The 13,680-nt window shown below is 43.2% G+C and overlaps 1 protein-coding gene and 1 long non-coding RNA gene across 2 annotated transcripts; both read right to left on the reverse strand.

Annotated features, from left to right (window-relative positions):
- Window positions 1–10: 10 nt before the first annotated feature.
- On the reverse strand, window positions 11–2,082 carry LOC133000223 (uncharacterized). Its single transcript, XR_009678178.1, has 2 exons — window positions 1,920–2,082; window positions 11–797 (listed from the first exon to the last, which is right to left on the reverse strand). It is a non-coding gene; the product is annotated as an uncharacterized LOC133000223 (long non-coding RNA).
- A 1,453-nt stretch (window positions 2,083–3,535) lies between these two features.
- Window positions 3,536–9,386, reverse strand: LOC133000171 (NLR family CARD domain-containing protein 3-like). The gene is made up of 3 exons (XM_061070036.1): window positions 9,256–9,386; window positions 4,556–6,337; window positions 3,536–3,967 (listed from the first exon to the last, which is right to left on the reverse strand). The coding sequence occupies exons 1-3, from the start codon at window positions 9,384–9,386 to the stop codon at window positions 3,577–3,579; spliced, it is 2,304 nt and encodes a 767-aa protein (XP_060926019.1). The 3' UTR covers window positions 3,536–3,576.
- Window positions 9,387–13,680: the final 4,294 nt, after the last annotated feature.

The raw sequence follows: 13,680 nt of genomic DNA on the forward strand, positions 1-13,680 counted from the left end.
TTCCAGTGAAGTCGGTGGAAGGATGTTTATTGAGCATTAAAGCAGAGACAAGTAGAAACAGAACTTTTCTCTCTGAGATGTTTTTCTTCTCGTTACATCTGGTTTGTCACAGAGGAAATGATCCATGTGTTTGACTCATAGACTGAATATAAAGGCTTTGACTGGGATGTGCTGCTGTTATACTGCAGCGCCACCTGTGGGTCAAAAGTAGGAAAGCCGCCGTCGCTCTGCACCTGATGCAGAATCGAAAACGTCCCATTTTTAAGTCCAGAGTTTTGTCTTGATTTTAAACTCAAAGCGATTTCAATGAGTTTAACTTTGTGTTAAACTAAATCAATTTGTGACGTGAATCCAGGAACTTTAAGATCATAAACAAACATATACACAGAATGTGGTTCTACACACATGGAGACATACTAAGGGACAAAGGTGGAAATAATAAAGACAAACTTAAACACACTGTATGTGACTCTTTATAGTGGGTTTATATATTCTGCTTGTGTTGTGTCATTTCAATAAACACATTCTTCATGTGAATAAACACAATCGGGGCAGGAAGGTTGCTGGTTTGAATCCGGTTCAGATGGGTCTTCCTGTGTGGAGTCTGCATGTTCTCCACCTGTTTTCTCCAGGTGCTCCGGCTTCATCTCACAAACACATGCAGATTAGGGGTTGTGTAGATTGGAGACTACACACAAGCTGCTGCTGCTTCAGCCTCTGGATCCTCAGGACACAGCTCAGCCTCCGTCCACACACACTGTCCTCTTCACACTCAGCTCCACTTAGATCACTCCCACCTGTTGAGAGAAGAAGACATCAGTGTTTCAGAGACTCACTTCATCAGCTGTGAGTCAGACAGCAGAGCCTCATATTTCACAACGAGGATCAAACTGTTCTATAATAAAAATCAGAGGAGAACAAACACATGATCCATAATAAAATAAACTCAGTCACAGCTGCTTAATGCAGAAAGAACAGCTGGTAAAACATCTGGGATCGTGACAATGTGTAAGTTACAGCGCCCCCTGGTGGCATCTGGTGAAAATAAATAACGAGACCACGACATTATAACATGTTTGAACGAGATAAATAACTCGAGGCCACGAGATCTGAATCTGTTGTTTACTAACAAGTCGAGTGGACGAGAAGGAGACACACACTGTCTCACTGTCTCTGAGGACACACACTGTCTCTGAGGACACACACTGTCTCACTGTCTCTGAAGACACACACTGTCTCCCTGACTCTGAGGACACACACTGACTCTGAGGACACACACTGTCTCACTGATTCTGAGGACACAAACTGACTCTGAGGACACACACTGTCTCACTGTCTCTGAAGACACAAATTGACTCTGAGGACACAGACTGTCTCACTGACTCTGAGGACACACACTGTCTCACTGACTCTGAGGACTCACACTGTCTCACTGACTCTGACGACACACACTGTCTCACTGTCCCTGAGGACACACACTGTCTCTGAGGACACACACATGGACCTGTCTCCAGGAAGCTGACTGAGGTCATCTGGTGTTTTGGGGACAGGATGAGTCTGGAGACATTGAGATGTTCTGGGTGAGTTAGAGATCAACTGAACCAACCAGACGTTGATTTAAACTTCCCTTATCTGTCCCTTTAAGGAGAGTGTGCACCACACAACAGTGTAGAGTCACTGTGGTCAGTGGGCGGAGCTTTTATACGGGTTGAGCAGGTTAGCCGTTCATCATAGTTTACCATGGTGATTTACCTCGTTAAGAAGTGGACGAGCTTCGTACGACTGAAAAAACTAAACCCAAAGTGAACCTGATAACCACAAATCCTGCTTGGTAGCACAGACCCTGGATCTGTGATACTGACTGTGTTTAGTAAAATACTGATGAAAGCAGCGTGGACTGACTCCACCCATCTACTGACCTCAGAGTCTCCAGTCGACAGGTTGGACTCTGCTGTAGATCAAGCAGCTCCTTCACTGCTGAGGCCTGCAGGTCGTTGTTCCTCAGATCCAGTTCTCTCAGATGAGAGGGGTTTGACCTCAGAGCTGAAGCCAGAGAAGAACAGCTGATCTCTGACAGTCTGCAGTTCCACAACCTGGATAAAGAATAAAACTTAACTGTAAATTAAACTGAGTTCATGTGTGAAAATAACAGACACATATTCATGTCAGCACAGATTCATAACATGGAAGATAAATATGAAATCAGACATGTTGGACTAAAAACGAGTCCTGATTCAGTACCAATAGATTATTTGGAGCCGGTCTCTGTCCTGCAGATCAGTTTAGGAAATCCAGAACTAAACTCAGTGTTTTAACAAGTAGCTGAATATTTAAAATGTCACAGAATAATTAATGAATGGATTCAAGTTATGTATGAAGAGAAATTATGTTAGATTGGAATAAATTAGATAAATTGTGTATAAATGCTGTTTTAAAGATATGAGATCTACAAGTCAGTCAGTGAAATGACCTCAGAGTCTCCAGTCGACAGGTTGGACTCTGTAGAAAACCACACAGCTCCTTCACTCCTGAGTCCTGCAGGTTGTTGCAGCTCAGATCCAGTTTTCTCAGATGAGAGGGGTTTGACCTCAGAGCTGAAGCCAGAGAAGAACATCTGATCTCTGTCAGCCAGCAGTGATTCAACCTGGATAAAGAAATATGAATATTAGAACGTGTCCTCCTGCTGTTGTGGATCGTCATCATGTCAACACAGATTCTCAACATGCTGCTGACCTCAGTACAGTCTGTGACCTTAAGATAAATATCAGATCAGACATGTTGGACCATTGTTTCATTCATCAGCTTCTTCTCTGTGTGTTGGTCACTGAGCAGGTTTGTGAAAATAACCCTTGTGTTGTGCCTGCTTACCCCGGCTGTTGGCCCCCTCACATAGCCCACCACATATTACAATGCACACGTAGGGCAAAAGACAAGTGAGCAGCCCTTGCAGATGTATTTGTTACAGCCGTGGCACACGGTGTGAGTTTTGCACTCCTTTTCATATCTGACACCTCTTCCTCTTCTTTTTAGGCTGACGGCTGCCTCGCCCCAGGACCTATACACGTCCGCTAAGATCAGCTGCCCTACATAGCGCAGGTCGATCCCGTCCATCCCTTTCCATTCTTCGCAGCGGCCCTCCTCTCGGGCGTACGCCCGAGAGGACCATGTTATTTCTCTGTTTCTTGGCAGGAAGGTCTCTCTTTCCCAGAGTCCGGTGGTGGTGGTGTCGTGGTCCTGTCCTTATTCTTCTTCTTCTTCCAAGGATGACGAATCTGCAGCAGCATCACCCACTGGGTCGTAGTCTTTGCTGTCATCGTCGTCTTCTCGGTCTGCTTCTCCGTGCACTCCCGCGTCTGGTTAAGGGGATTGTTGCTGGGAGAATAGCTGTTGGAGAACCTGTTCTCTGGTGAAACATGCCTGACGTGACATCATGACATGGCACACGGAGAAGAACACACCTGCTTCTCTTTGAGTCTAATTGACCCCACCCAGAAACAAACCTAGATCTCTGGGGGTCTAAATGACCCCCCAGGAGAATTGGATAATTACAATCCTTGAGTTACCCTAACCCTAATCCTAACCCTGACCGGCCAGGGCTTGTGGTTGATCACACACACACACCCACAGGAGCAGGTGAGTGCAGGTGAATGGAGTTGATGAGGTGGACGTGACTGACAGGCTGGGTGAGGGACAGATGACTGAGGGACAGTGAGCAGAGCAGAACTGATACAAGTTGAATAAATAATGACCCAATAAGAAAGAAAGTCTGAAAAGTGAAGAAGGATTTAGGGACCTCAGAGTCTCCAGTCGACAGCTTGGACTCTCCAGTCCAGAACACAGCAGCTTCACTCCTGAGTCCTGCAGCCCATTTCCACTCAGATCCAGTTCTCTCAGATGTGAGGGGTCTGACTTCAGAGCTGAGGCCACGACTTCACAGTGAGTCTCTGAGAGTCCACTACCACCGAGTCTGTAATTAAAGAAAATATCAAATCTGTGAGAATTAAACCAGATAACAAAACATTCATTCAAAACGTGATCATGTGACCCTCACCCTGGTAAATCCCCTTTTTATCAAAAACACCTCAAGAGAATCCTTTCAAATTTGGTTCAAGCTTCATTCAGACTAACAGAGGAACTCATTAGAGTCAGGTGGTCAAAGGTCACAGAACATGTTCATGACCTCTTGAACATGATATCTCAAGTCTGTCTTTAGGGGATTTCTTCACATTTTGACTCATTGTGCTAGCTGTTTGCTCATATATATATATATATATAGTATATACGATAATCTCCCTTGCACCACACATGGTCGTATGTCTGAACCCTCAAACTCCAGCACAGTGATCACATTGGATTTCACTTTCCACATCTGATCTAGTTTTTCTCATACGTACATGAGAACAATGAGAATGTATATGTACATAATAATACATTTATTACACAAACACACACACACAGGATGCCCAAAACAATGAGGATCATTTAACAATGAGTGTATTTGAAGAACGACTCATCTCCACTGATTGAACATGTTATTGATCATGTCTGGACTCACCGAGCCTTCCTGCAGTTCCTCACTGCTGGGATCAGTCTCCATCGACCCTGGTATGATGTGTTGAACTTCTCCAGGTCCAACTCATCCAGAACCTCCTCTGACATCTGCAGCATGTAGGCCAGAGCTGAGCAGTGGATATCAGAGAGTTCCTCCTCTGATTTGTTCTCTGATGTCAGGAACTGTTTCATCTGCTGATGAACTGAGTGGTCGTTCATCTCAGTCAGACAGTGGAAGATGTTGATGCTTCTGTCAGGAGAAATTTCATCACTCTTCATCTCCTTCAGGTTGTTGATGACTCTCTGGATGATCTTTGGATTGTTCTCTGTCCGACCCAGCAGGCCTCCTAAGACTCTCTGGTTTGACTCCAGACTGAGGCCGTGAAGGAAGCGAACAAACAGGTCCAGATGACCATTTGTACTGGTGAGGGACTTCTCCATGGTTCTCTTCAGGAGGTCATCCAGGGAGAAGGTACTGTCTGTGTCCCCATATGCTCCCAAGAAGTTGTTAAGTTCTTCTGTGTTCCTCTCGGTGTAACAGTGGAACATGTAGACTGCAGCCAGAAACTCCTGAACGCTCAGATGAACAAAGCAATAGACTGATTTCTGGAAGATCACACACTCTCTTCTGAAGATCTCAGTACAAACTCCTGAGTACACTGAGGCCTCGGTGACATTAAGACCACACCGCTCCAGGTCTTCTTGGTAGAACATGATGTTTCCTTCCTCCAGATGTTTAAGTGCCAGCTTCCCCAGCTTCAGGAGAACGTCCCTGTCAGCCTCCGTCAGCTGCTGTGGACTCGTCTCATGTCCCTCACCGTACTTGTTGTTCTTCCTCTTTGTCTGAACCAGCAGGAAGTGTGAGTACAGGTCAGTCAGGGTCTTGGGCAGCTCTCCTCTCTGGTCTGTGGTCAACATGTGCTCCAGAACTGTAGCACTGATCCAGCAGAAGACTGGAATTTGACACATGATGTGGAGGCTCCTGGACGTCTTGATGTGTGAGATGATTCTGCTGCACAGCTCTTCATCACTGAATCTCCTCCTGAAGTACTCCTCCTTCTGGGCCTCAGTGAAGCCTCGTACTTCTGTGACCCTGTCAACACATGCAGGAGGGATCTGATTGGCCGCCGCAGGTCTGGAGGTTATCCAGACGAGAGCCGAGGGAAGCAGATTCCCCCGGATGAGGTTTGTCAGCAGCACGTTGACTGATGACCTCTGAGTGACCTCAGACACAAGCTCCCTGTGGTTGAAGTCCAGAGAAGGTCTGCTTTCATCCAGGCCGTCAAAGATGAACAAAGGTTTACAGACAGCGAGCGTCTCTGCCGTGAGCTTCTGTAACGCTGGATGGAAAACACGGAGCAGCGTGAGGAGACTGTGCTGCTGGTCCTTCACCAGGTTCAGCTCCCTGAACGAAAGCACAGTCAGCAGATCCACATCCTGGTTCTCTGAACCCTCTGCCCAGTCCAGAGAGAACTTCTGCACCAAGAAGGTTTTTCCAATTCCAGCGACGCCATTGGTCAGGACGACTCTGATGCTGCTCTGCTGGTCAGTGGAGGCTTTAAAGATGTCGTGGCACTTGATGGGAGTGTCGTGGAGGATCTTCTTCTTGGAAGCCGTCTCAAGCTGCCTCACCTCATGTTGAGTATTAACCTCTTCACTCTGTCCCTCTGTGATGTAGAGCTCAGTGTAGATCCTGTCGAGGAGGGTTTTACTTCCTGTTTCATCAGTTCCTTCAGTCACATGTTCACATCTCCTCCTCACACTGAGCTGATGTTCATCTAAAACCTCCTGCAGACCACGATCTGCTGAAAGACAAGAAACAATGTCAGAGACAGAGAATCTGCTGATTGTTTTCATCAGATACAGAAAAACTACAGAAAATAAAAGCTTTTTAACTTTGTGCTTTTATAACGATGTTAAATGTTGATGCTGTATGAAGGAACAAAATAAAACCACATGTGCTGTTGTCAGAAGTGAAGACATCAGCAGACACATGTACAGTGCTGCTCTGACCGGCTGTCTGAGCTCCAGCTCCTGTTCTGGATCTTTTTCCACACTGGGGACAGGAGGAGTCTCCTGAAGAACCAGACTGGTCCCAGTATGAGGTGATGCACTGTCTGCAGAACCAGTGTCCACAGCTGGTGGAGACTGGATCCTTCAGGACGTCCTGACACGAAGCACAGCAGGACGACTGCTCCTCCTCAGAAACATGACTCCTCTTCCTCTCCCTGTGAAGACATGTCCTGATCACTCACATGTCACAGTCACAGGTTGTCATCACTTCTGTCAAGGAGGTTTTGTTTTCACCCAGTATGTTTGTGTGTTGGTTGGTTCGTTAGTGGGATTATAAAAAACAACAGATTCAGGTAAACTTGGTGGAAGGTTGTGGTCTGTGAACCAGAGTCGGGGGGGGGGGGGGGGGGTGCAGATCCAAATCAAAATGAGTCTCTAGTGGATTTCAAAGTGGTTTCATAAGGAGCGTGTTGGTTCTTGGTGGAGGTCTGAGCTCTTTGAGTGATTCTGAGAGATTAGTCACCAACTTCAATGAAGCTGTGTCCTAATGCAGGGGCCACACTAGAGGAAACTATATCCTCTTTAGAGCAGGTCACAGTAGAAACAGTCTCTTACTCTGTGTGTGATGGTCCAGGTTCAATACTGAAGTCTGGAGGTTCTCCCATGGACCAGTCACTCTTCAGAGACAGACAGCTGGACCCTGGAGATTCTGCTCTCAGTCTGTGGTCCTGATCTCTGCAAACACAAACATGTTTTTATTCAGAACACATCATTCACTGGTTCATTCTCTGAGGATTCAGTTTGGAGCTTCACATGTTTGTAGCAGGTCTCTTACTTTGTGTGTGAAGGTCCAGGTTCATTACTGAAGTGTGGAGGATGTCTCATGGACCAGTCACTCTTCAGAGACACACAGCTGAACCCTGGAGACTCGGCTCTGTCCTCTTCCTCCTCATAACCACTCATCGTCAGTCTGAGAGGAAAAACACTCTGAGCTCAAACACACACAATGAAGCCAGGTACGTAAACTCAGTGTTTCTTCAAATATAACAGAGTCAACCCTCCTATACTGTTTCCCTGTTGTCACGGTAACCTGAGACAGCTTTAGGTTTAATGTGTTGGACTCAGCCAATCACAGCGTTGAGTCAAACTGTTGATTGACTGACTGAAGTTCATCCTGAATCTTCTTCTCTCTAAAGTCCATGAGTAGAAAAAGTGTGTGTGTGTGTGTGTGTGAGTGAGTGTGTGTGTTATTGTTCAGCTACCTTTGTGAGGCCCTTTTTACTGGTCCTCACTTTGTGACCCCCCCCCCCCCCCCTTTAATGGACTGTTTGGTTGTTGAGACTTGGTGTTAGGGTTAGAGTTAGGTTGAGTTTAGGTTGAGGTTAAGTCATTTAGTTTGGATGGTTAGGGGCTAGGGAAGGAATTATGACAATGAGTGTCCTCACTAACATAGAACTACAAACGTGTGTAACTGTGTGTTAAAAATAAAACTGCTGTTTGTAACTTAACTCATGAAATATATTTTACAGACAATACAAATAATAAATAAACAGTGGTGTATAAAGTACTTGAGTAAAAGTAAAGATAACTTACCTGAAAGTGAAACCGGTAAAAGTTAAAGTCACCTGTAAGAAAATGACATGAGTCAAAGTCTTAAAGTCGCTCATATTAAATGTACTTAGGTATCAAAAGTAAAATTACAAGTACCAAAATAAAAAAATGCAAAGGGATGTTTATAGTCCATACACACACAAAACAACCAAAAACTGTTCTCTTCAGGTTTTATTTCAACTGGCTGAAAAACTAAAACAAAAAACAACATATACTGTATTATTTTACACATTTTGAACCCCAGATGCTGAGGTTCAAACAGTAATGGACGAGTGCATCTGAACTTCAGGGACAACAAAGAATCAACACAACAGAATAAACAAGTGCCTAAGAACACTAATAGACCACAGAATAACCACTACACAATTCTGTAAATATCACTAAACATGGACCTTTCACTTTCTAATCAGGAGCAGGAGTGATACACAATGACCCTTATGATAACTCAATAAAAGGAAAGGACTTATCTCAATTATAAAATAAAGATTTGTGCACATAAAAATAATTAGTAACTTAAAGATATGTTCTCAAACTGAACTCTTGATTGATTAAAGATATACACTTCTTCAAAAAAATAAATAATTAGCTTAATTTTAAATAAAAGATTAGCTCAAAATACAACATTTAAATATTTATCATCTTAAAATATCTTCTTTAAGGATCGAAAAGAATACTGAAAGGTAGGTTGTTTCCGTTTGCTTTGGCAAAGCTTTTCGCATCGTGTCTTGAGATGACCTGAATTCAGAAAGTTTCCTCTAAAAAACTCAGGTGGTTACCAACATGACTTTCATGTTTTCTCTGGAGATACCGCTGAAGATGTGCTGGCTTCATGCCACTGTTGGCTAATTTCCCCCCACAGAAAAAACACAAAGTTTCAATAACCCAATCTGTGTTAATGTTTATATTGTTGAAGTGTCTTTCTGTTAGTTTATTGTGAAATATTTGGTCGCTTTAAGGTCAGACAATTTAATTTCCGTTTTTGTATTACATGCTTTTAGTTTGACAGGGTACCGGTAGAGACGCGGATTTCTTGTCATGAATCTGTAACTTCACAACGGAAAAGTTTTACGTTGTAGCGACCCTCCTCCGAAGAGGCACGTGCTCTCAGGGTGTTGTTTAGGGACGGCTCTCTGCTCTGGTTTCTCCTTCTTTTCCACTTGTCCCTCCGTGTTTTCAGCGGCATGGCTGCTGCGCTTCAACCACGACTCCATTGTTTGAGTTTTCAAGGCGGCAGTGATGACAGGTGATGACAGGTGGCGTGTGCCAGGTTGGGTCAAACCATCGGTATGGGGGAGACACAGGGTTTTTAGGATAATAAAATTGAATAGCCTACTGAATATAAAATTCAGTTCATGAACTTACAATTATATTTTATTGAATATTTATTAAATAACAGTTTTAAAAGGGTTTTGAAGGTGCGCCAACCTCCGCTGCTCAAATAACGAGTCAGTTTGAGTAGATAAGAAGTACAAAGTACAGAAATTTGTACTTTGTTACTTCCCACCTCTGTAAATAATATACATGCTGCTGAACACTCACCAGCCTCAGACTTCACGTCTCCTCCCACTGTTGAACTTGAAGTTAGAACGAGTCTGAACCGGTCTGAACCAGTCTATGGTCTGAAAACATTCACTTTCATTGGAGGCTCCTCCTCCGCTCCGCAGTTACTGGAAATCACATGACTCTGGGTGTGAGTGTGTGTATGTGGGTCTGTGTGTATGGAGCTAGAACAGTCTCAAAAGTAATAAATGCACACAGAAATTAATACATGCGCAAAAAAGATCCACAAATGTATTTGGGGATTTATATATATATGTGACTAAAAACACAAATACATTTTCAATGCACACACAAATATGTTTCATTCCATATATAAGTAAAAAAAATTCACATGTAAAACATAAGATTCATTAACATATTTCCGATGCACACACAAATATAAAAAAAATTCACAAATATACGCATGTAAAAGTATTTGCAATTTTCATCAAATACATGTTTGGAGCTTGTTACATTCATATATAAACTGTTGGACCTGCATTTACAAAGTGCTTTTAATCTGTAAACCTCGCTGCATTTGTGTGTGAGACTTTTGTGACTCTCCTGACGTGAGTCTGATCCACAAATGCGTTTTTTCTCAGAGGGGATCGTCTGTAGCCAATCAGATGTCTCACTCCTTTACAGCCAATCATGTGAGAGTGCCTCCACACGACGTCATTAAAACGCGGGCAGGCAGCCTGGAGGTTTTTAGCCCGCCCGCCCATAGATGTATATATAAAGACTAGATGTCTTATAAGTTATGACACTAATAAGTTATTAAATTTTTTTAGAAACTAACATAATTATTCATAAGTATGCAGTCTACATCTCTGACGTTTATAACAACCAAACCGTTTAAAAATTGGTCATAATAAAGATATGTTCTCAAACTGAACTCATGAACTTGATTATAGATATAGATATAGATAGATAGAAAGGAAAAAAAATCATTAACTTAATTTTAAGTAAAAGATTAGCTCAAAATAAAACATATTGGCCATCTTGCTAGAGGCAGCTCGCTAACCCATAACATTAAACGGACTGGTTTGTTATAAACGTCAGAGATGTAGTTATGACACTGCATAAATTATTGCATTTTTTAGAAAATATATAAATATAATTATTCATAAGTATGCAGTGTCATATCTACATCTCTGACGTTTATAACAAACCAAACCGTGTAAAAATCGGTTGAAAATTGAGCAAGTTATGGTTATTTACCACTACCAACACAATGTTATGGGTGAGAGAGCTGCTCCCTAGCAAGATGGCCGCCATGTGCGGACGTTCGTCTTCGTTGGCCGGCAACGCAGACTCATATATCTATGAGACGACCAACCTCTGGACCCCTCGCGCTGCCCCCCCCCCCCCCCCGCCGACGGCAAACACGCAGCGGGGCCTGCGCATCTCCCGAGTTTGAGGAAGTAAACTCTTAACAAGAGAGAGAGAGAGAGAGAGAGAGAGAGAGAGAGAGAGAGAGAGAGAGAGAGAGAGAGAGAGAGAGAGAGAGAGAGAGAGAGAGAGGTGCGCCAACCTCCGCTGCTCAAGTAACGAGTCAGTTTTGAGAAGATAAGAAGTACAAAGTACAGAAATTTGTACTTCATTACTTCCCACCTCTGTAAATAATATACATGCTGCTGAACACTCACCAGCCTCCCACTCCTCCCACTGCTGAACTTGAAGTTAGAACGAGTCTGACCAGTTTCACTTCCTCTCTGCGGTTACAGGAAATCATGTGACTCTGTGTGTGACTGTGTGTGTGTGTGCCTGTGTGTGTGTGTGTGTGTGTGTGTGTGTGCCTGTGTGTGTGTGTGTGTGCCTGTGTGTGTGTGTCTGCGACAGTCTCAAACTGCGTATTGTATTTTAACTCATGAAATATCTTTTACAGATAATAATAATATAAACAAAGTTTCTCTTCATTACTGGGCCATTCTACCGAAATGGTTCAAAGTATGGTCCCCCAACAAGAAAAAACTATTTACAAAACAATTTAGTATTCAGACATAGATATTTACTAAGAATATGTTATGGTCTATTTATACCAAACATTAAATGAGATAGGGATAAGCTAAATATATACAAAATCATCATTTATAGGGTACTTTCTATTGGGAAGTAGCTGTCCCCCACCCTGACATCTAAATTTAAATTTCTGTAAATAACACTTTTTAAATTTTTTAGATTTTTTTCAATGATCTTATTTCAAAGATCTTTATGATTAAGTTTAAACGAACTTGGAGGTTTAGATGTATTGTGGGTTTAATTTTTAAATTAAAAAACTATACTCAAAAAATCATGTCCCCAGTTTTCATGTCACTACCGAAACACAAGAGTTTTAGTCCATTGGCTGAGCCTGGTTTTTAGCCACACCCCTGCATTTTAACCAGGCAGTGACATTGCATCCCTGTCCCTCATGGCTGAATGGTAAGCAGCTAAATCCCATAGTTTTGATATAAATGTGTTCCAAAGTCTGAAAATCAGCGTGTAACCTTAAGAATTGTCACTACCGAACACATATTCTCTTCAATTAATTAAACTTTTTTGGGTTTTATGCAAAGTATTATGTTTTTATGTGTGTACACCTCTTCAAAGATGTGTATACTAGCCATGTGCTTGCTAGCATTCTTTAGTTATGCTCAAAATTAGCTAGAATTGTCACTACCGAAAAAGTCACAGTCAAAATGTTCTTAAGTCGAGATGACCATAGTCGGGCATCAGCTGGGAAGAATGAAACAATCACAAGATTCATAAAGAAGAAACAAAATAGGTTCCTCTCTGAAACAATGCTGAATTTGCATCAGAAGTTGATGCTGGAGATGTCTCATCTGAAGCTATCCTATTCACTTTTCTGCAGGACAAAACCTTTTTGGATCAATGCCCAAATGAAAGCAGACAGGCTCAAGCACCTTGGCCTTATTAACTCACCGAGCTTGAGCAAAGTCGCAGAGGAGTTGTGCTGTGACACTCAGGCTTAAGCTTGCATTTACAGGGAATGTCTCTCATGTAAGAACAAGTCTCTCATACAAACCACAAGTTCTGGTATATCAGGAACAGAAGCCACATGGTGGTACCAGTGGCTCACGAAAAAAGAAGATTATGAAAAAGAAAAGGATGGAAAAAGACAGAAGATCATGTCTCGCCCAATGTCATTTTATTTGACCCGTTATCTGTCTGTAGGTGCCCTTGAGGTCAAAGTCACGCACAACATTGGGCAAAACCGCTTTTATTGGCTGTGAGTAGAGGACAAGATGGACCACCTGCCCCCTTGACCCCATCCCTTCTCACATTCTCCAGTCTATTGCTCCTGACCTTCTTCCTTTTCTTACTCATCTTATCAACACTTCCCTCTCAAATGGCTGTTTCCCTAATTCTCTGAAGGAGGCAAGAGTAAATCCTCTCCTGAAGAAACCCACCCTCGACCCGTCTGCAGTAAATAACTACAGACCTGTCTCTCTTCTTCCCTTTGTTTCCAAAACTCTCGAGCGAGCGATCTTTAATCAACTCTCCTCCTATCTGAACCACAATAATCTTCTTGACCCTCGCCAGTCTGGTTTCAAGGCAGGTCACTCAACTGAGACTGCCCTCCTTGCTGTCTCTGAGCAGCTTCACACTGCTAGAGCAGATTCTCTCTCCTCTGTCCTTATCTTTCTAGACCTCTCTGCTGCATTTGACACAGTGAACCACCAGATCCTGATCTCATCCCTTCAGGACCTGGGTATCTCAGGCTCTGCTCTCTCCCTGCTCTCTTCCTACCTCAATGAACGCACTTATCGGGTAACTTGGAGAGGATCTGTTTCTGAACCTTGTCCTCTCACTACTGGGGTCCCTCAAGGTTCGGTCCTGGGTCCTCTCCTCTTTTCTTTGTACACCAACACTCTCGGCTCTGTCATTCACTCACATGGCTTTTCCTACCATAGCTATGCTGATGACACCCAACTAATCCTGTCTTTTCCCCGATCAGAAACA

The sequence above is a fragment of the Limanda limanda genome, chromosome 4, assembly GCF_963576545.1.
Source record: "Limanda limanda chromosome 4, fLimLim1.1, whole genome shotgun sequence".
In the NCBI taxonomy this organism is placed as follows: domain Eukaryota; kingdom Metazoa; phylum Chordata; class Actinopteri; order Pleuronectiformes; family Pleuronectidae; genus Limanda; species Limanda limanda.

Excerpts from the sequence above, each read along its gene's own strand:
- LOC133000171 (XM_061070036.1), bottom strand. The coding sequence starts at position 9,386 with ATGGAGTCGTGGTTGAAGCGCAGCAGCCATGCCGCTGAAAACACGGAG. Across the intron at positions 6,338-9,255 it reads ACGTGCCTCTTCGGAGGAGG|GGTTTTAGATGAACATCAGC; the intron begins GTCGCTACAACG and ends TGGTCTGCAGGA. Across the intron at positions 3,968-4,555 it reads AGGAACTGCAGGAAGGCTCG|ACTCGGTGGTAGTGGACTCT; the intron begins GTGAGTCCAGAC and ends CTTTAATTACAG.